This window comes from Enoplosus armatus, chromosome 9 (assembly GCF_043641665.1).
Source record: "Enoplosus armatus isolate fEnoArm2 chromosome 9, fEnoArm2.hap1, whole genome shotgun sequence".
Taxonomy (NCBI): Eukaryota; Metazoa; Chordata; class Actinopteri; order Centrarchiformes; family Enoplosidae; genus Enoplosus; species Enoplosus armatus.
In genome coordinates this window covers 22,743,055-22,766,294 of record NC_092188.1, presented here as the reverse complement: position 1 = coordinate 22,766,294, position 23,240 = coordinate 22,743,055, and the positions used below count along the sequence as shown (strand labels likewise).

Sequence of the window (23,240 nt, the reverse complement as noted above, 5' to 3'; positions counted from 1 at the left end):
TTTCCACAGAATAACCACATAAGTGCTATATATTAAGTAAAGAAAACTTTAAATTGCCTTAATAATATAACACTAAATAAAATGAAATAAATTGTATATAAAAAAGGAGTAACAGGCAAATAGATATAACAGGCCTGTTAGTACAAACTACAAGTAGGACTACAAAATGGTCCTTTACTGCTTGACGCAGATCCTGACGAGAATAGGGCAACCGGTACTATCCCTGAATAAAATGGCAACTATTTCTTCAACCAAAATTGAATAACACTAAATTAATGTCCCCTAAAATTAAGTGTTTCGTCGTTAATATCCCACTCGACGTACATTACTTTGTTCTAGGACAGAATTGTTGAATACCTCCGCAGTTTATGGCCAGGCGTCAGTGGGGCCGTGTTCCCGCTTGCTTTTCCGCCACAGTTTAAACTGGCAGATGAAGTCATCCAGGGGCTGTCATAGAAATTTGGTTGCGTTACAGGCAACAAATGTTTACAAGGGCCAAATATTGCTCGAGCAAGAAACCTACTGTTGTTTTTTTCCGTTCCTGATAGTATCCTGTTGCTAACGTAGCTAGCTATTTTTTGGGCTAAAAGCTGACCAGAGCTCATCCACTGTAATGTCTCTGCCTCCAGAGAAAGCTTCCGAGCTGAAGCAAATCATTCACAACCATCTGCTCAAGGTGAGCAAACTGCATAGCTTTTATTCCCACACGTTTTTTGCATCATTAAACCATGTCCGTTTGTATGACGCACTTCGTGAGATACATGGTTTAACAGTTGTGTTTTCTTGAAATAAGACCGGTACCCCAACTACCATTCAAAAACATAGCAAATCAATGTCTACTTGCGTATTGTCTAAAGTGCACACATGATAAATCACATTTTAAGATCTAGCACCACTAAACTCCATATTTTGTTAAGTTCGTCTGTATATAAGTATATGTTATTCGTCAAAATATACATACATACCAGTATTAGAATTACAGTAGCACTGTATTGGTCCTGTCACTGGAACAGCTTTAAATGCATGTCAACAGACAGTATTGGTGGGAAATATTTAGCTTCACTAAAGTGGTGCAGCTTCTTTTTTTTTTCTTTTTTTTTTACAGTTTTCCCAAAAGATTGTTCCTTTTGGATACCTTCTTGTAGGCCCACTGATATTAAAAAGTCTTGAGTCATGGAGATTTTCAAGACTTAAAGCACTGCTGCACCCCAACACAATGAAGAGGGATGAGTGCTCATAAACATCCCCTTGAGACTCTTGTTTAGGGCGAAGTGTATGGGATTGTGGTGTTTATTCTGTCTCTTCTGGTTATCAGATGGATATCCACGGGAAGATCCGAGAGGTGCTGGCTGAGACTGTGGGGGATGACCAGGGTCCAGCACACCGACCTCTGTCTGAGGCGGATTTCCTTCGTGCTCTACAGCGCCGGGGCATCATAGATGACGTGATGAAGGACTTACACTTTACCCAGGTTGGCCAACACTTTGCAGGCAATTTTCAGATTGATATAGTTGATGATTAGGCCGATTAGGGTCTTCCTAGGTGAATGTAAATAACAGCTTTCTTGAATAATTTCAGTGTTTAAATACTAATTTGAACCCAGACGCAGATGACAATTTCTCGGTTGTATGAATTATTTGAATTTTATTGCCTGCTGACCTCTACTACTTTGTCCTGTTGGTCTGCTTTGATAGGAAGTACCCACATATACAGAAACAGGATCTCCTCCAAAGCCTGCTACTCATTTTGTTGACAAGAATATTACTCAGCTGGAAAAAAGTAAGAAACATAATTTAAACCCCCCCCCGCGCGCGCACACGCGCAAAAAAAAACAACATAATAGCATGGACCACTTTTCCTTGACTGTCCTTGTTCCTGTTTCTTTTCATTCTCTCAGCCAATATTGACCCATCCCGGCGGTACCTGTATCTCCAAGTGCTTGGTGGTAAGGCCTTTCTGGAGCACCTCCAGGAGCCAGAGCCTTTACCTGGTCAGGTGTGTTCTACATTCACGCTCTACCTGCACTTCCGCAACCAGAGATTTCGCTCAAAGCCGGTGCCCTGCGCCTGCGAGCCTGACCTGCAGGAGGGCTTCCTCTTAGAGATCCACAGAGATGGCATGGGTACGAGTGAATGAGCACTGTTGGTGTTGGTCAGTCGGGACCAGCGGTTGTTATGCTGTTGCTTCATGTTGCTTAATATCTTATCAGTACTGAGTTTGTAATTTTTATTTATTACTTTTTCCACTGCAGGAGAGGGCAGTAAAATGGCGGATGTGACCAGCATGCTGTCTATGTGTGACCCGGTTCACTTGGTGCTGATCAAGACGGACACCTCCAGTGAGACAACGCTGGTCTCGTCCTACTTCCTGGACTGGAGGGCGGTCCTCAGCTCGCCCAGCGGGAAGACCTGCTTTGCTGTGGAGCTGATGGGAGTTGGTGAGGAAGGGTGATTCTGCTGCAGTGAATACAGGGGTGATGGTGTTTACTTAATTATTGATGTCTTCATTTTTAAAAAGGTAACGTCTCGGAGCTCACCTGGTAGAGCGCGTACCATTTTTGATTAAATTCTTCCTCACATTAGGCTCTACATTAGTATAGTGTAGTGTGATACTATTATAGTAGTAGTGTAGTATTATGTACCAATGTAATCACACTGATGTGTGTGTGTGTGTGTGTGTCACCAGGAAGTGAATGTAAAGTCCCAGCTGGTGTTCTGACTGTGAGCCTGGAGCTCTTCCCTCCTCTCACAGAGACTCTGGGCACTGACATCATCAGCACACAGGTCAGCACACCGCAGTCTCTTTATCCCTCCGTCTGTTTGCCCCTCCGTTTATTCCTGCGCTCCATCATTCATGAAGAAAATAACCCTGTGAACCAATGGCGAATCACCACAACAGAATCCCATTAACGCTGTTTAAGAATCGACCGGAGTTGACGTAAAGGAAGCGTTGGCGAAGGGAACAATCGAAGCTCTATATTCAGCAACTGGTGTCACTGTGCGTTTCTCACTCAGCAATCACTGGAGAGGCAGAGGACGGCCGAGAAGGAGAGACTCTTCTTGGTTTATGCCAAACAGTGGTGGAGGGAGTTCCTGGAGATACGCCCATCACACCAGTCCAAAATGGTCAAGATCTTTGCACAGGTTCGTCCAAATTCACATGTGCTGTGGGGGGTAGAAATAAAACCATTATATGACATAGTTTTGCTTACTTTTAAGGACATTTATTCCTTATTCCTTATTTATTAACAATAGACCTGTGGAGTGAACGGGTTACATATATGTACACAGACACTGAATAGGGAGTTCCTCAGGACAACCTAATTCATTTGCTGTTTGCCCCTCATACACTGGTTTAGTGTGTTAGTGGTTTGGGGAGAGGACTTCTCATATTCCTAACCAGTTTAGGGACGATTGAATCCATATCACCTCTGCGTGTGTGTCTCTCTGCAGGATGAGAACGGCGTCAACAGGCCCGTCTGTTCCTACGTGCGCGTCCTCCGGGCGGGCCGGCTGCTGGAGAGTCCTCGGCAGGCGGCGCGCTTCGTCAGCCTGCTGGCCCAGGAGAAGCCCCCGGTGGTGGGGGGAGGAGGAGGAGGCAAGCAGGAGCAGTGGTGCACATTAATGGCTTTCCTGTGTAGAGGCAAGGTAAGGAGAACTGGCCGGCTTCTTGGCCGCCACAACAGAGACGGACTCATTTTTCAGATGACAGTGCACTTACTGTGCTGCCGGATCCTCATTGCCAAACACTGGCAGATTTATAGCTTCTCACACCAAAGTTCCTGTAGAGTGGTGTGTGTCTCATTAGTTCTTCCAAATGGAGATGAATCATTTGTTCGTAAAGTGTCCGTCACTCACCGAGCACTGACTCTCTGGACTTAACATTCACCTCCACGGTAATATTTGTTTTAATAATCTATTTACACATTAAATCTAAGGACGTGGAAGACAACTTTCTTTTTTTTCAGGATGTGTCGGCTCTGCCATTACTTTCTTGTGATTTAGTATCTTGTTTGCGACACTCGGTCTTTGAGTAAGTGCAAGGCAGTCGTCCAAACTCTCCATTTGGCCTCTCTTTAATAGTTATTAATAATACTGTTATTATTAGTATAACTTTTCTCTTTGCTGTCAGACTGTATAAACAGTGTGGACATATCTTATGGTGCTAATGAGTAAATCTTTGTGGAGATACTTGTATTGCTAACTCATAGCGTATAAGTGTGTGTGTGTTGGTTGATGTGAAAGTCAGTGATTATCATAAGGGAAACAATGCTTTATGTTTTTATTCCAGTTTCTCTCTTCTGTTATTTTGGTGCTTTGTTAGAAACTGGAATAGGTGATACGAACGAAGCCCTATGTTTCCATTTAAAAAAAACAGCAAATGCCTGCTCCAAAAGGTGTTTTCACAAACCTCCTCATGCAATCATGAAAATCACTACTTGGAAAATACTGCAACCCAAAGCTCAAATTGATACAACGACAAACAACCTTCTTCTTTTCCTTTTTTCTTCAACCGAATCACACGTTACATAGATGTAATAAAATCCAGCCTGGGAAACGACTACGCTGACCTCATCGCAGGCCAAGTCCGTGACCTCTGAGTGTGACATTTTTCCAACGTAGCACCGAGATCTATTCTGGGATTTGCTTTGGAGCCGCGCCTGAATTGCCGCCCGCGCTGCAGTCTGATGGAAGATTCACATTTATTGACTCAAGAAGAGGTTACATGATATGGAGCACGTAGCAAATACATAACATGCCCGTCATGACAGCATAAAAGAAAAATGCAGCATAAATTACTAAAACAATGTTAGAACATTCTTCGAGAAGGAACTTCATTTAACGACAAGATCCCCTGAAACAGATGGACGGTTTATGTGGTACTTTGGCTAAGGTCTGCGCCCTGTTGCTCATCATGTTTACATTCGTACGTTCAAACAAAATGGGACACTCGTGGTCCAGCTGCGTCTCCATTTGCTCCATTTCTGAGCACAGCCGATCGTGGCGTCTCTGAGAAGGAAGGATTCGCGGACTGAGTGACTGGTGCACTCTCATCTCTCGACCGGGCAGCGGGGAATTTCCCAGACCACCGCAGGATAAACGTTCCCCGCCTCTCCTCCGTGAGCGGCTGGCAAGACAGACACAACACAACTCTCACAAAGTGGCCCTTGTCAGCCGTGATTTATGAGTTTCATTCCAGGGGAAAATTAATTTAGCCTCATCAGTCCCCAGCCTGCTTCGATGCTGCCGTCCATATTAGCACTTCTGGGGAACATCTATCATTCTGACTTGCCCGAAGCCCGAGCCAGCACGCGGCAGCAGCAGCAGCAGCAGCAGCAGCAGCACAAGCCCCCAGCTCAACTCAGGCCTCTTAACCGGAAAAGTTGTACAAGTGAAATAAGAGTTGCTTACTGACAATTTGATGACTACAGAGCTTGTTTCCTCCTCCAGCAGGCTTTTCGTGTGTGTGTGTGTGTGTGCGTGTGTGTGTGTGTGTGTTCAACATTTCTGAGAAAGGCTAACAGTGCAGTGAGAACAGGATGATTGTATTTCTGTTTAAACAGACCGGCAGATCGGTTCAAATCTGTCTAAATATAGGGACTTGGAGTATGTCAAAGTTAAACTCAATGCAGTCGCCGTGCAAATGATGAATTTGTCCTCACACAGGGGTCACACCTGTACTGTTTTTGCACTTGTGAATATGTTATTACAGGGTTTTTTGTTGTTGTTGTTGTTGTTTTTAACTTTGTTAGAGTCGAGGAGAGAAAGTAAAGGTGGAAGCTGAATTTCGATGCTCAAGAGTATTAGAGCCATTTTTTTTTGGGGGGGGGGGTTGTAATATTTTGAGAATAGAGTCGTAATGTCCTGATTCATTTATATTTCACGATAGAATTGTAATTTTTCCAGAATAAAGTTGTACAATTTCAAAATAAAAGATGAATGTTCCGAGATAAAATTTTGCGAATAAAGTTGTTACATTTTGGGAATTCAGTCTCAATATTTTGAGGTAAAAGTTGCAAGATGTCCAGATAAAAGTAATATTTCGAGATAAAAGATGAATATTTTGGGAATAAAGTCTCCCTATTTGGAGATAAAAGTTGCAGTATTTCGGGGGATCGGGTTGTAATATTTGGAAATGAAGGTTGTAGTGTTTTGAGAATAAAGTTGTAATATTTCGAGAACATTTGTGGAATAAAATTGTTTGTCTAATATTTCAAGACGTACATTTTTGTTCCGTACCCACAAGAAAAACAAAGAGGCCAATTTGAGCGTGGAAGTTCATTTCTTGACCTCTGAAAGGTCCACCTACAAGCGTGTTCCACCTACAAGCTTTCGGAGCTTTCAATCACATCTCATGATCTTCTGTGAATGGAGCTCGCTAGTGGCTCATTGATGGCGAAGTCACCCCAGGGTTGAGACAATCTGTCATAACTTTGCAGCTCCAAAGAGGTGCATGACCTAAACTGAACTGTTGCTCTTTAAGTACAACTGACTGTTATGTTAAAAACAAAGCGCGCTGACCTTTTTTTATTAAGAAGAGGACTCTAAGCATGATGATGATAACGTAGTTTCCACATTCCAGACTCTCCAAAGGATCCGAACTCATCACTGTCTGTCCTCCCCAGGGGGACTGTGAGGACCACGCCACCCTGCTGTGCAGCCTCCTGCTGGGCTTTGGCCTGGATGCGCACGTGTGCGTGGGCACCAAAGCCAAGGGAGTGCCACACACCTGGGTCCTGACCCGCGGTACTGACGGGAGCATCACCTTCTGGGAGAGTCTGACAGCTCACAGGTCGGTTATTTTCTGTAACGCAGCTGCTTTTTTTTTACTGCTCCCCCCCGTCCCTCTGGCCTCAAACTAGATCTTCCACAACAGTGCTGTCAGGATAGTTACAGCAGGTTGGACATATGAGGAAATGCAGCACATTATTAATATTTATGTGTTGGACACCTTTTAACATTGAAGAAGGAACATTTTAACAACATATATGTACATGCATGTGTGGGGAAACCTTTCAAGAACTCCTCCAATACTTTGTTATCTTGAGTTTTCCTGCTAAAACCAAACACTGTCGAAGAAATCATTTCAAGTGCACAGCGGGTTTTTGTGGTGGTGGGAGGGGTTTGGCCTCAGTTAGCTCATTAGACAGTGTTTGTGTGTTTGTCAGCAGGATATCTCAGAATCCTATGAATGGATTTCCGTGAAATTTGGTGGCCAGGCTCTGGGCCAAGGAACAATTGATTTCATTTTGGTAATTATCCGGTTCTGGTTATTGTTTATGGCCATAACTCACTGGTCTTATAATGGAGCTAGACTTGATGTCATATGTTTTTGTTTTCACTTCACGGTAGTACCTTCCATTCATTCCTCATTCTTCACTGGAACTATATGTTTCAGGCAGTTTCCCACCGTGAAGATTTGAGCTGATTTAATCGACTTTATCACCATATGCCCTCAAAATGGCACGACTTAATGGATTGGCAAATAATCATTTTGTTAGCATGTTTGTAATGACACTGCTTGATGCCCCATATGGTGTGGTCAGATACCTGCACCAGGCCATAGACCCAGATGCCCCACCCCTGGCCCCCCAGCCCAAACCCTCGTCCCCCTACCGCACCGTGGGCTGTGTCTTCAACCACCGGACCTTCCTGGCCAACTGCCAGCCCTCGGATGCTGTGGAGCTCTGTGTCTTTGACTTCCAGGTAAGAGAACGGCTTCCTATCACTGGATAGGCGGGGTGGGAACCGTCTTATACCGACTTATATTTCATAGTCCATTATTCAGTATTCATTACAGTAATCATTAAGGCACTTTAGTGTTGAAAAAGTGCCGCTGAAATGTCATTATGCTGTTTACATTGTTTTCGTTGGCAGGTGTTGTGTTAATAGTCGGGGTCAGGGTCCGGTGGCATCAGTTTCAATATGAAAATCTTCATTTCCACCGCATATTGAATTGGCCAGAGAGGATGTAATCAAACGGATAGCGCTGATTTGAAGTCAGGCAGGGGGCAGAGGTAGCCTGCAGCAGAGAGCAGTGGGCTTGTGACTGGACGGATGCCAGCGTCAATCATCAGACCAAACCGGTGGCCAGTTTGTAGGGCAGGGAAATTGAATTTGCAACAGTTCCATTCATCAGCAACTGCTGCCCTGTCATGTTACCCTAAAGCAAGGCAAACGCCCCCCCCCCCCCCCCTCACATTGGTTCTACTGTGGGAACAGAAAAAGTACACCTGGATAAGAGGATCAGCTAAATGCCTGTTTTTTTCAGTTTTTTTCCTCCTCCTTTCCCTGCAGAATCAGTCTCGGTGGAAGGCGATGAGCGAAGAGGCTCTGAAGTCTGTTTGCGCCCCAGGCTCCACCACCTCTCTGCCCCCTCTGCCTCCACTCTGTGCCCCGTCTCTGGATCCGGCTGCTGCCAGCAACCAGCTGGAGCTGGAGATGCGCTACCTGGTCTCCGAGCATAGGAAGGTAAAAACGCAGTGCTGGACTAGATACGGGCCCTCGGGAGGTTTAGGTTATGTTTAACTCACCTGTGCTGTGCTGAGAGAGAAAGCTGCTGAGAGCGTTAATGACGAGTGACCCCTCAGTAAGTGCACTTCCATCCACCTGTTTTTATCCACAGTTTCAAAGGAAGCTTGACTAAATATCCCATTTCAGAAAAACATGGTGATGTATATTTTACAGAATTTTACAATAAGATAAAACACCAGGGCTAAGCAGTTTGTAGTTTCATCATAATTTAACGTGATTCTGAATTATATTTAACAGACTGACTGAATAACTATTTTTGTCAATATAATGGTTGAATGTATGCATTCATTTATGAATATGACACCACTGGGAGAAAGTGAAAGTTTTTTGTGTGTCTGTGTGAGATTTGGGTGAACTGACCCTTTAAGTGCCATTGACCAATTACAGGTCAGGTGTTGTGCCTTAACCTGCAATGTAACAGTTACTGAGCAAAGTGTTGCTCTCTCCCCCAGGACCTGGAGCTGGCGACGGTGTGGGACGACCACCTGTCCTACCTGCTGTCTTCGGCGCTGTCGGCCTATGAGCTGGAGCGTTGTACCGGCGTCTCCTGTGGCAACGAGGAGTTCCAGGACGCCGTGAGGAGGGCGGTGCCGGACGGACACACATTTAAAGGCTTCCCCATCCACTTCCTGCACCGCAATGCTCGTAGAGCCTTTGCCACCTGCCTCAGGTAATCTAGTGAGTAGCATGGTGAACGTGTGGTTAAAACGTCCCTCAACCTTTTGCTCGGGGTGTAAACGCCAAACAAAATCCTGCCATTCCACTCAGTCCAACTTGTGTTGAGTGTTGAGGCATCCACACCCGACAAGGAAGGTTGCAAGTCATGGCTAAAGTTCCTCAAAACAACAACTTAACTTTGTTAATAGTATGACGAAAATAAAGTGGAGAAAAAAAATCTGAAATGAGTCAGGTAAGATTATTGACCCCATTCAGCGTACGGTGTGATGTGAGGCTGTGCAACGATTTCCACAAATTCTGGGAACAAGCCCGCGCATACTGCAGTGATTGAAGCCCACGGCAGCACTGCAAACCCTTGTTCTTTTGCGTTATTGGAACAGCATAAAGCAACAGCAAATAAATACATGCACACATGTCTACTCAGCAGCACCATTCCTAGTCTCTCTGTTACAAAATCCCGCCAGAATTGAGCACTGAGCTGTCTCCAGAGCTCCTGGCAAAAGTCGCACCATCCCTCTCCTGTCTTCATCATGTGTGAGCCCACAGCTTTCATATTTCATGCTCTGTGTCTCTTGTCACTTCCTGTGCAGGTCTCCGTTCTGTGAGGAGATAGTGTGTTGTCGTGGCGACCACGTGAGGCTTGCGGTCCGTGTCCGGGTGTTTGTCTATCCCGAGAACGCATGTGCAGTGTGGCTCATGTTCGCGTGTAAATACCGCTCTGTGCTCTGACCGACAGACGGGAGGTAACCCAAAAACCACCAGCTCGTGTTGCACATTGACCCCGGACAAGATTTGAGATCTTCGCATGGACACCACAGGCCTGGTTCTTATAGATTTGTGCATGTACATTGCCATAAGAATACATGGACCCACGATGAGACTAGATTTAAACTTGGTTGTACTCGTTGACGTGTGCACAGACATGTGGCTGTTGTCTCTGCTGTGATGCTCAGGCCCTTTATTTAATTTTAGACTCTTTTTAATTTGTACAGACATTTACCCTCAGAATTGTATTCATATATCTATTTTTGTAAATAAATGGAACTTTGACCATCTTACTGTGTACTCTTTAGGGGCCTTATTGAAGACATATTCCAGTAGATGACATCTATGCTTATTTTGTGTCGTGCATATTACAATTGCAATAATCTCACGTAGCACACAAAACACCCGTATCAAATTGAATTAGGTGAGACGACATGCAGAACATCCGACATCTAAACAAGACAAAATGGCAGCAGTTTTTTTTTTTGTTATTCAAGACATCCAGCCTAAGAGTTTGCAATCACTTCTAACTGAAAACAAATACATCCAGTATGAGCTGCCAGCACTCTGAGGATCACTGTAATCATGTGAAATGCGGTTAGCTGCTGTAATGGTGGAAAGTATTTAACATTACACCACAATTCACACCCAGTACTTTGCAACGTTTGGACAGTAATCACAAGGATTGTGTTTTTGTTCTCTCCACTGCTTGCCACATATTTCAAATGTATGGCAGTGGTGTTGAAGTAATTAGGTGGTTGCATTTTGAGGACTGAACATGTGATTCAGTGTTTTGCACTTGGAATGTCAGGCCCGCGTTGTGTCTTTAAAGGTCAGAATTCAGGAAGTCAGTTTGGCTCTTTGCATTAAGAGTCAAAACAGAGGCAGAGCCATCGTAAAATACTGTAGTATATGAATTTGTAATACATCAATGCAACACTAGATGGCGTGTTAAGACTAATATTGACTCACTGGATGCAGCCGCAGCCCCCTGTTTCACTCTGGCCTGTCAGATACAATACAGTGACCTGTATGCGTGCAGCTCTTAAGAGCATCTTTAAACACAGGACTGTAGTCACTTCACTGGTCCACTCCGGCACTCGCTGTCTGACAGAGCCTGATAGAACCAGTTGGTGTATATTTCATCAATGGAGGTGTTTAAAACAGGTCACGCAAAAGAGGCAGAAACCTTCACCATAGGGGAAACTCATGAATGAAATTTAGTTTTTGTTGCACAATCCTAATGATATTTTTTCCCTATTTGGTGCAGTAGCAGAAGCCGCAGTAAAGCCATTCTTCTTGGCTTGAGAGCCGCTGAAACCCCACAGGGGAATGTTGACTTCTAATTTGAGACTGACTGGTTGTGAAATTGCAGAGAGGGGCGAAGTGACAGCTGCCTGGCTGAGTGACTTATTGTGCGGTTAGGAGAAGTCGACTCAGAAAGTTTGGCCCTGATCGAGGCGCTCTGTTAATTGACACGCAGAGGGTAGTTTTGTGTGTGTGCTTTGCTCCCGCTCCTCAGTTTTGTTTTGTTTTTTCCTTTTTCTTTTTTCACGCCGCGTGCCATATTGCGCAGTGCTGTTTCTGAGTTCTGAGGGAACCGTTGACACATCAGCCCAAACTTTGACAAGAAGCCTGTGAGGATGGCCAATTAATTCGATTTTTCCGGGAGCTAATTTGCAATTCTGCATTTGCCCCAGAGTTGTTGAACATGAGGATCAGGAGGGAGGCTGAAAGAGCGAAATAGAGAGCTAATGAATAATTCCTCCCTTTTTTTTCTGAATGTCACACACACACACACACACACACACACACACACACACACACTTCCGCTCCACTCATTACTGTATACCACAGGAACAATGTACAGCAAAGGAAGTGTTTGATGCTGGGAACTCAGGTATGTTTTCAGCTCATATTAAACAGCAACGCTCAGGTGTAATTGACTAATAGGTCCTGTGGGACAGGAGCTACTGTATAAAACAGGAAGGAAAGAGAAGGGATGCTGGGTTTCTGGCAAAACCGAATGTGTAACAAAACCGTCACTCACACCTTGCATCTCAACACTGCTGCTGACATGCAGTGTTTGCATTCAGGTGAGACTTTCAAATTAAACGTTTGCGTAAAAACGGTCGGCGTGAGTGCGTGTTAGTGCCACCTTTAGTACCTAGTCGCATGTGTAAGTGCAAAGAGAACGTACATTTTAATCCTAAGCAAAACCGTGAACTGATTATGTGACTGAAAGTTCGGTTTCACAGTGGATATGGCTCTGCAGCCTGTATTTTGGTAATTAGTAATGGCAATATAAACTGCATAGAGACAGAGTGAACTTGCAGGGGGAAATGGTGTTCCAATTCAGTTTGAATTGTCGTGCGTGCACTTTATTTTTCACACATATAATCATCTTCCTCTTCCGAGGTGGCATAAGCTGCTAATGAGTATTTCCCATCCGCAGACTTCAAGCTGCAGTTCACAAGCACTGTCAATAACTGCATCATCAGTTGTTCTAATGGTGTTGATTGGGAGAAATATGTTGGAGCCCGCGGCCGTCTTCAGCGCATTACTGTGGCACGTTTGTTTATTAAGCCTCGCAGTCAAACGCATATTGTTATTGTTCATTGAGAAATCATTTTTGTTGGGGAGGGAGAAAAAAAAAAGAAGATCTTAAATGCTTTTAGTAATTTTAAAATATTGATTTGAAAAATCAAAGTCATCTGTGCATGTGGTGAGAATGTGTGTGTTGAAAGGAGAGAAAGGGTCCCATGCATGTCTTTTTTTTTTTGTTCAGTTGGCCTAAAAGTAGTCAGATTTAAATATAATCTTTCTAAAAATAAAAAGTAAAAAAATACTGTGATCAGCCTTAACTCTGGCAACGTGGCTCTACGTATGACCACGTCGGTGGTCAGTCCACCACTTTGGTCCAGCCTGAATCCATTCCCATCATCCTCGGCTGTACTTTGCGTTTAATGCAGCAAAAGCGTGCCAACATGCCAAACTAAGATGGTGAACGTGCAAAACGTTGTACCTGCTAAACATCGACAACACGTTCGCATTTTCATTGTGAGCACGTTAGCATGCTGACTTTTGCATTTGGCCCCGCTCACAGAGCCGATAGGCATGGCTGTTGACTGTTAAAAAAAAAAATCCCCTAAGGTTGCTGAAACGCCCAAATTCATGGGCCACATGACCTCAGTGTTCTCAATTGTCGCTTCCCTGCTGTAGCTGAATCCTTCCCCTTTTGCCTTAAAGTTTCCAAAGATATTATCAATATTTTAGATATCTGCTGTATATATATACATTCTAATTTCTTATCAAACAAAAGACATAATGCATAGGCCAAACCAGTCAAACCCAACTGTGGCATTACTCTGCCACACACCGAGCACCGTTGCACCAGACTGCTGTTTCCTCCGCTCGTGAGCAGTAAGAAGCCAGTTCTCAAGGCCGGTCTCCTCGTTGCAGAGCCACCTCATTATTTCGTTGTCACTAGATGAACCTAATTCAATGTGTAGGCCTTGGGCTCTGTGAGAGTTTGTCAAGTAAATGAGAAGACTAATGGCGCATCTCCTTATCAGTGGTGTTTTTCAATTGCGGCAATACATCTACTGACAGACACTGATGTATCAACTAATTACCGTATTTTAGCCATTAAAAAAGGAGTGTTTAGACGTTGAGCTCTGCAGTGATTTCCATCGCGGCTGCAGTGTGCGTGTGTTGCCATTTGCCATCTTTGACAGACTTGAGCCCTAATTAATTAAACACATTTAAATAACAGAGTGGATTTGACTGACAAAAAAGGGTAAGAACCACATATTCCTTGTTTTACCTCCGGGTATGGTGATTACATGATTATTAAAAAAAAAAGAAAAAGAAAGACAATTTGATTATGTAAACTTTTTTTCCTTTTGTGGAGACACCCACGCAGACACTGCTTAGGCATTAATGACTTGAAGCTGATTGTTAAAGTAGTCATTAGGGTGTACCTGTAACTCCATATCTGTTCAATTATTATATTTCTCATAATATCTCCCTGCCACCCAAAGCCTGCGTCCCTGTGCCTCTCTTTCTATTTTTGAAATGTAAAAATTCCTGCAGGGGGGTAAAAGAAGGAGTGAGGCGAGAGCTAGGGAGAGGAGAGTTGGGCATTGGAGAGAAATGTGTTGCATGGCCCGGAGCCTAACGGGTAATAAAGTCATTAATTCAGCTGATTAAGTTGGCCTTTGGGTTAAAGAAAAATCATATCCGTCTCCCTTTGAGATGTGACTGGGGAAGCACAGAAGAGGGAGAAGCCAGCTAATTAGTGCTGGAAATAAGGGGAGGGGGGCCCAGAGAGAGAGATGGGAAATGGAGGGAGAGACAGAGAGAGAGGAAGAAACTGTTTGTGTGTGTGTGTGTGTGTGAGATGCAAGGGAGGAGGGGAGGCAGATAGGTGTTTCGACTGAACTACTAATGAGGCATGTTTGGGGTGAGGGAGTGACAAGCTCATCAAAACGCCCGCTTGCCAGGCTGGCCATTTCTCTCAAAGAGTTTGCCCGGCTACCTTTGAGCCTGACGCTGCCACTTAATGATGTGAAACAAGGGAGAGGGAGAAGTTAGGGTGAAATGTCAGTTTGCTTGCAGTTTAATGAGCTTTCTGTTGGATGCAAGAGAAGAAAGCACAGGGAAAGAGCAACAGGGGATGCAGGCATTCCCCCCCCCCGGCCCCCCCAACACACACACACACACACACGATCCTCCTCTGAGCAACACCACCTCGATGAATGCATTAACTTGTGAAACTCGAGTACCCCACACAACTGAGGGGCAGGATATTAACATGGTTTTATTTTGAAAAACAATGAAGGGCGGCTCTACAAAATGGGTCGAAACTATTTCATAAATAGACTTTATTGTCACCAAGGAAGACATTTTTTTTTTGTGTGTGTGTGCGTAGTCCGTGTCTCAGGAACATACACACAGTATACCCCACATGAACCTATAGACACCCACAAACACTCATGTATAAAACATCCATCCATAATATATGTACACATAAATAGATTGATAGACAGCTAGAGAAGTGCGCCCCAGTCATTACAAGGTTATTGGGTGATTAAAATGGAATTGTATTTATTTATCTTTAATAAAGATTGGCATAGAGACGAGCAAAGACCGGCAGGATAAATGTAGGTGGGGAAAGTGCAAGAATAGTGTTTGCCTGTTGGGTGTGGGTGTAAAACCGTGTTGATCAGTTGGTGATCAGAAAGGCTTCAGAGAGTCGACCATAAGAAACACAGTCCAGACCGGTGATTTCCACCAGAGATCTGATGCCGAGTTCTGAGGCCTGTCACGATATTCGGAAGCATAAAGCGCGTGACTGATGATGTTTGAGCCAGTCGTCAGGGGACCCAAGGGTGATTTGAAACCGATGTGAGCCAGTGTGTGGAGCTCCTTCTGTGTAACGTTCACTGGGTCACACACTGTTGGTGGGTTACAGTAGTGGTGGAGTTGAAAAGAGTTGCTATTTGCGCATTCGCAGTGAGAAACCTAAATACTGATGTAACCGATGCAACACACATGGACCAACAAATCTATCCATGAGCACATTTGCCGTTGTACCAAAATCATATGAACCCTACTCTTAAGCTACTGTGTACTTAACCTTTATTGATTTTTTTTTTTTGCTTCACTTTCTATTCCAACATTTCCCATCAACAATATTACGAGACAAGAGTTATTATCCTCGAATGTGAAAATCAGCGGAAATTGTTCAGGCAACAAAACAGGCGTGCACACAAGTCATGGTAATATTGAACCGGTGATCGTCTGCGCGGGAGGCAAAGCTTGTTGCCATACTATATTGTGTAAAGCCACAAAATACAACAAAAGAGATGTCCCTGCCCACAGATAAAAGACCTTCTGAATGACACAACAGCTTTAAATACTCCCTGGTCAAAACCGCCAAGCTAATGGCTAAATAGCAAGGGTGACCTAAAACAATCAATGGAGGTTGTCAAAGTTAGCAACATCAGTTTTTTTTTATTTAGGCTTTAAAATGTACAATCAATTTACAACAATATAATCTGGATATTCCAGGAATGGAAGGAAAACAAGATACAAAAAAAAAGAACCCATTGCTTCCTCCCTTCCTTCCCTCCCACCATACCACTTGGTACAGTCCAGATAGCCAGCACCTGGTGGAGCAAGAGTCGTCCAAGTTAAACTAAGCTAATGAATGAAATAAAAAGGGAAGTGCTCCCAGCAACACGTTCCTGGATGAATAAAGGTGAGGTGAAAATGACCCCCTGGTGTGCTGCCGTTTTGAGCAGCTCAACTTACATATGCCTGCAAGAACATGACGCGCCCACAAACAAATTACCAGCCCATTTGCAGATTGTCGTTCAGGGAAAAGCTGAAATTCAACACCGTCCAAAAAAAAATTTCAGCAGTTAGAAATTAACTCCCTCGGCAGAACTGGGATGCTGCCGTATCACTGGTACATAAAGAGCCTAGATCATCCTTTTCTGCTCACACACACACACACACACTCGTCTCACGCGGGAGCCGCTGACCCCGGCATGACTTCAATCCAACTCCGGACTGCTTTCTATTGTGCGCGTCAAGCAGCAGGGATACAGGGGCCGCACTGTGAGCCGCTGGCAGGAGTCAAGCCTTTAATACTGAGCAGGATTACACTGCATGTGAGAAGTGAGGAAGAAAGGGGATTCTTAACGGGACAAATGATGATGCCTTAAAAAGTGGGATTATTCCACGTCTTTTATCGCTGCACGACTCATTTAGCAATTACGGCTGATTATGTGCTCTGAGTAGGTTATATGAATAGGTTTTTTTTTTTTTTTTATGCTTTGAAAACAATGTAGAGTAATGAAAGGAGGGGGAAATCTATGAGGGTACTAATTAGAATTTATGTGTTTCTACCACTGTGAGTCTCAGGTCCACGGGGCCTTGAGATGGAGCGAGATCATGGCCAGGAAAAAAAAAAAAGAAGTCTTCTTATTTTGAATACACGAGGCTCTCTGGTCTCATAGAGTGCAATGAAGTGCAATGCAAATGTTATGTTTGCCAGTTTTTGGCTTGTGGAGCAAAGTGAATCACATAAAAAGATAACTTAAATAACGTCAAAAGCAGCATTGCCGTGAACAGTTTCATGGACATGTTGGTTTACAAGATCTGTATATTGTCTTGTGTAACCTTCAACCAGTTTATTAGGTGCAGTACAGCTGTGCAGTAACACAATCCAACACTGGTACAGCAGCCCTGTAAAAAAAAAATCTAACCTTATGAACTATGAAACTCAGTGTACAGTTGGACACAGACATTTTTCTAATGCCTCGTATTTTCACACCTTAGTCAAAATGTAGACTTAACCGCTCACGTCTATTTGGAACTGCAAGATTTTATCTTATCAGCCCAAAGTGTCGCTGCCGTATATTGCAGAGGTTCAGTAAATGTACTTTTGGGTATGGAACATAAATGACCACGATTGTTCCCTAACCATAACCACGCGTTTCGTATTGTAACCTTAGCACAAGTGGTCATTTCCCCCCCAAACCACGTTTCCCTATCTTACCTTAACAAAGTACTTATTTTGACTCCAACCCTGATCTCTCCTTAAATACTAACCAAGTGGTTTTTGTGCCTAAACCTAACCAGACCTTAGCCGTCGTGCTGTCACATCATAAAACAGATTTAACAGTGATTTATAACGGTTGTGGAAAGGCTCAGACAAATGATGCCGTCCTGCTGATAACAATTTTCAGATTGGTCAGCAAAGCATATGACTGCTATTCTGTTTCATTCTGAACCTGAACACTAACAGACAATGTTGTCCTGCCAATGGGGCTGTCAGATCAGAAAACACTCATATGGGTCATTTTGGAAGGACCTGTTTTGTTATTTAGTGTGGAGGACTTGTTTGGACTCACTAGTGTTAAATATTTTGCCTCTTTTCATCCTTTCTGGTTTCTTTTTTTTTTTCCGCAGCCCAACCTTGTTGGAAAAGCGTGACCCGGTGAAGTGCTATTTAGTGACACCACCTCACATCCTCTACGTTTGCAGAGGATCAGGTCTTTCATCACCTCTCTCTGCCATTTGGAGCTGCCAATATGCAAAGCTGCCGAGTGTTTGCTTTAATGTCCTATAGCAGGAGGAACATAAGGGCTTCCAGGGGTTAGCATCCTGTCTACTGCGTGGGTACATCTGGTCCCATGGCAAACACAGAGAGACTCCTTTGTCAGCGTCTACAAAGGCGGAGAAGGAGAGAGGAAAGAGAGAAAGAGGGACTCTGCTGGCCTTCTTTTTAAACCAATTCAAAGGACTCTCTCTTCTGCAGTCCATTAGAATAGCAGAGTGTCTTCTTCAGTTGCAGAGAGGGAAAAACAAATGTGCTCTGTGGCGGCTGCCAAATAACCTTGGCCACTGCTATTGAAATGGTGGTCAATCAAAAGAAAGGGAGCGGGATCGGAGGAAAGAGAAAGCTGTGAAGCAGCAGAGGGGAGCGAATGCAGCGGTGAGAGAGGAATAAAAGAAAGAAAAAGAAAGAAAATGAAAGAGGGAAATGGCAAGGGTGAAAGAAAGACCTTTAAGGAAAAGGTTCATAGAAAAGCTAGAAAGCAATTTGTGAATTATTTGAGTGAGGTTTGATAACCACGAAATCGTAAATCAAGGGGAGGGTCGAGGGTCAAACACTCCTCCGTGAAACCTTAACGTGAAACAGAAATTACGATCAGACGAAAACAAAAACATTTTCCAACTTGCTGAGGTTACAGGACGACCTGTTGCTGTGACATTCTTGTCATTTGCCAACACAATGAGCTAGCTAGACCCCCCCCCTCCCTCTTGTGATATGGGAGGAGCACAACATTAATTCTGCAGGACCTGCCAGTGACTTAGCAGGCGTTGATATAAAACGAACAGAAAGTAACGCCTGGTGGGAATCAATGCTAACGCGCTAGGCTAACTGGCCTACGTCAACACAGCTCGTTTCTTTCTGAGCGCCAGCGTCTTTGTCCAGTTGTCCCCAGGGAGAAGAGAGCGTACGCTATGTGGACACAGGCCCTTAACAGCACGACGGGTTCTCCCGAATGCTGAATGTTGCGAAGGCGCAGGCGGCTTAAACACTACGTGTAGTTGTTGTAAAGGGGGGGGGGCTCTGACGTGCTCCACTTTACGCACCGCAGAAGTTGGCAGCACGTCTCCCAGACAGAGAAAAGAGTAAAGGAGATATGGATGTGTGTAGAATGGAAATGGAAAGTGGCGACACTGGGCTGCTAACAGGTGATGGTGCTGGTTAGGGGCCAGAGATGTGCCAGCCTCAATAAAGGGTCAAACCAGCAGGGAGAAAAAAACTCCCTGTGGTCCTGTTTACCGAGGTAGAGAGACATAGAAAAAGAGAGAGAGAGAGAGAGAGAAAGGGTACCGGCCCAGAAGATCAATAGATGCCCCGAAAGAAGTTCCAACAGGCGCTGGCATCAGAGGAACATCAGTTGATTTGAAGCTCTAATGGAAGCCTTTAAAAGGATTGGCTGCAGAATAAAGGGGGAGATGGAGAAAGAGAGGCAGGAGAAATGGGTGGAGAGGAGGAAAGGAGCAGTCGAGTTAAGAAGAATATATAAAAAAAAAAAAAAAAAAGAAAGAAGAAAGAAAGGAAAAAAGATGGGATTGTTGAGGAAAGTGAAATTTAAAAGCGCTCTGTACCATCCGACCCCCACCCCCACCCCCCTGCTCGCCCGCTTCCCTGCCCCCGTGGCAGAGGGGAAGAAATGAAAAAGGCGTTAATGGATGAAAGCTTTCAAATGAACCTGTTACAGCAAAGTTGTTTTGCTCGGCCCGGTTTATATCCTCCTCACCGTCCCTGTAAGAGTTTACTACGGCAATTAGGGATTTATATTTTCAGGGGAGTTATAATGCCATTTCAAAGGAAGAATTAATTAACAGTCAGCTTTAGCATTTTTACACCAATTTCACACACCTTCAGTGACAGTAATTGCTTCAGGGTTATATGAGAAATGTTCAAAGTACAATATCTTGTCGTATAATTAGAAAGGAATCTATTTTAGTATTCAGGCATGCAAACATTTTTTTTTTGTGGCAGATGTTTGTTCTCTGTATTTATTTGTGTGCGGTGTGTGTGTGTGTGTGTGTGGTGGAAAAGCAACGACCTCTGCTTCCTGATCACCAACAGAGAAAAAGAAGTACCATCCCTCGTTAATCCCGCCGTTTTCTTTCAGCAGCGTCTCCTCCGATAGATGACGTACACTCATTTATGATTTATTGTGTGAAATCATAACAGACATGAAAGTTACACTGAGGAGCCTCTTATCACCGTAGTTGGAAGAACAGATTCATAATATTCTGAGAGAAGGCCCACACAGGGCAATAAAGTCATTTCACCAGCTTTACACCTTGGAAATACAGAATCTCACGGATCACAAGTCTTGTGTCTTGAGCCCCCCCAAAAAAACTGTAGTCCTTCTCATTTAAATCCAGAGCTTTGTCTTATTTGAAACTGTATTTATCCTAATCCTAACAAAGACAATTGGGAAGAATCGTAACCATGGAGGTGACGTTCATAACAACACGGGACTGCAAGGAGACTTCATATTTCCTATTTGCTAAAGATCCTACACCTAAAGTATTCAAAACCTCTGTTGTCTCACTTCAAATGTCCTCGCTATTCGCCCTCTGACGGAGAGTTAGATGAGACATTCGATGCCGATCTCATATTTGTACGTCAAATAAAAGGCTTAAAGCCAGCAGCAAGTTAGCTTAGCTTAGCACAAGGACTGGCAACAGGGGGAAACCGCTAGCTGGTGTGAAAACCACACTTTGACAAATGACAATTTGCTGTTTTGCGAAGGGTTACGCGCCGAACCACCCGTGTCAAACTGTGAATTGTGGTCTTTACACTTTGGTTCCTGTCTGGATTAAATAAACGAGATATAGCGTGTCAATTAGTGAGCTTTGGAGGCGCTGAGAGGCAGATTTTGTTACCTTTGGACAGAGCCCGGGTAGCCGTCGTCCCCCCCGTTTGCGCTAAGCTAAGCTAGTTGTAGCTCCATATTTAACAGACAGACACAAGAGTGGTATCAGTCTTCTCATCTAACTCTCTGCCAGAAAGCAAACATATTTTAATATTGTTTCTCAAATAGTCAAACTATTCCATTAAGTGAAGACGCGAGTGGACCCAGCCGTGCTGTGTTTGAACACTCAACATTGTGTAAATCCAGACACATCCTACTTCTTCAAGAGGCATTTATGTCAAAATGTCAGCGAATTCTAAAGATTGTAATAAATACAATATTTCACCATCAGAATATGTGACGCTATCCAACATTTTCAAGCCTAATTATTACATATGAATCTAATTCCTTATCATACATCTTTACAAAAGTCTGAAGATGTATCTATCTGTTAGGTTATCATCGTTCCTTCTCTTGGTCCTGTTATTTGGAGACCAAAAAAAGACAGCAGTTAATAGGACTTTTCTTTTCTGATCATCCCAGAAGAATCCAATTACAGCACTGTTTGGAGATCAGTGAGATTACACTGTATCTAAGAAAAAACAATCAGAGCCTATCTGATTCCCAGCTTTAGCAGGAGACACGTCCCTGTAATGAAGTCTCTTATTTCTCCTCTTTCTCCCCCATCTCTCTTCTCTGCTTTATCTCCTCACCTCCATCTTTCTTTCTCCTTTCCTCTCTTGTTTCGTCTTGCCGTCTTCTCTCTGTGTCCAGTCCCTCCTGTTCTGGATTTCATTTCCCCCTTTTGTCTTTTACCACCCCCCCCCCCTTTCTCTCAGTTGCTTTCCTTCCTCTTCTTCTGTTTCCTCTAATTTTTCCCTTTCCTGCCGCCCTCCTCTCCTTGCATTTTCTCAACACACATACCAAAATCATCCCTCTTCCTTTCCCCTCCATCATTCCCACCACATAGCATCGCCACTAGGGATTACTGCGGCAGGCCTGAGGGTGGTGCACATGCACAGAGAGGTGAGTGTGGCGGAGCGGACATTTTTCACCTCGGTAATGAAAATATCACAGGAGACCCGGTGGGTGGCGGTGACCTTTGGAGAGCGGTGTGCGCTTTCGCCTCGCTTGCTCGCTCTTTTGGAAAATGCCCGGCCTCCCGTCTCACCCGCCACCACTTTCCTCCGCCCCTGGGCGACACGGCCCAGCAACTGCAACGCATTGAGGGCTTGTAGATCCATACACTGTAAATAATTTATCACTGCCTGAAAAGAGGAACAGAAGGGAGAGCAATGCTGTGCAAAGAATGATGATGATGATGATGATGGAGGTGGGAGAGAGTAAACTACTACAAGTCAATATAGGAAGGTTATAGGATTACTGGGGATGAAAAGGCTGTCTCAATACAGTAGTCTCAATAATCACACTACACAGAACTTAAAGTCACTATATGAATATTAGGATAATGAAAAGCTGAATTTCCATCAGTCAAAAGAAACAACAAAAGCCTATGACACCCATATTGTGTCCTTGCACCATTGTTCAATTCTCTGTTTATCCAAATGCTAAAAGTCAAATGTTTCCCCATCAAAAATAGAGCAGCAGCAGCAGCAGCAGCAGCTTGAGGTACATATCATGATATCACTCTATCACATCACTCCTGACTGCTGGTCCATAAACGGTGAACAGATGAATGCATTATTGGCACCATTATGTTGAAATGTCAGCGTGTGTCTGCGCGCGCCGTACAAAAGGAAGCATCACAGCACGTCCTGTCAGCCATCCTGCAGGTAATGAATTGTGTCTACAGTTCAGATATGTCACCGGGGTGGCAGGATATATATATATATATATATATATATATATATATATACTGATCCATGGCTTTTATGTTCTTCTGCGTATCTGATGATCTTTCATGTCTAAGTCCGTCTTTCCCCTCTTATTTCTTATTTAGTGACTTTGTCCCGTGCTCGCAGAGTGTACTGATTTGAAAGATTCTCCCTGGGTTCTTTTATTCTGTAGTCATTTTCTAGTATTGTGATGTATTACGCCAAATCGCAGTCTGAAAGACCTGACGGATGCCTTACAGGTGGCAACACAATAAGTTCAAATTGACTGCTCAATTTCTGGCTGTTTGTCAGGGTGTGGTCCAGGCAGGAAATGCGCTGTTGTTAATGATGCCGTGGTGATTTGCACACCAGAATATGAAAATATGAAAAATATATTCTATACAGATATAGGAAGAATATATAAAAAATAAACATCAATTTCACATTACTAGATACCTGACGGAAAT

General features: G+C 43.9%; 1 protein-coding gene across 2 annotated transcripts; it reads left to right on the top strand.

Moving 5' to 3' along the window:
• The first annotated feature begins 613 nt into the window (after positions 1 to 613).
• cep76 (centrosomal protein 76) lies at positions 614 to 10,225 on the top strand. 2 transcript variants are annotated; one of them, XM_070912502.1, is made up of 13 exons: positions 614 to 676; positions 1,316 to 1,471; positions 1,695 to 1,779; positions 1,898 to 2,122; positions 2,252 to 2,437; positions 2,686 to 2,783; positions 3,015 to 3,143; positions 3,453 to 3,647; positions 6,626 to 6,792; positions 7,547 to 7,706; positions 8,298 to 8,471; positions 8,987 to 9,204; positions 9,803 to 10,225. In XM_070912502.1, the coding sequence occupies exons 1-13, from the start codon at positions 614 to 616 to the stop codon at positions 9,939 to 9,941; spliced, it is 1,995 nt and encodes a 664-aa protein (XP_070768603.1). In that variant the 3' UTR covers positions 9,942 to 10,225. The 2 variants fall into 2 exon arrangements, with proteins under 2 accessions (XP_070768603.1, XP_070768604.1); XM_070912503.1 differs by having other exon boundaries at positions 1,316 to 1,490; positions 1,699 to 1,779.
• The last annotated feature ends 13,015 nt before the right edge of the window (positions 10,226 to 23,240 follow it).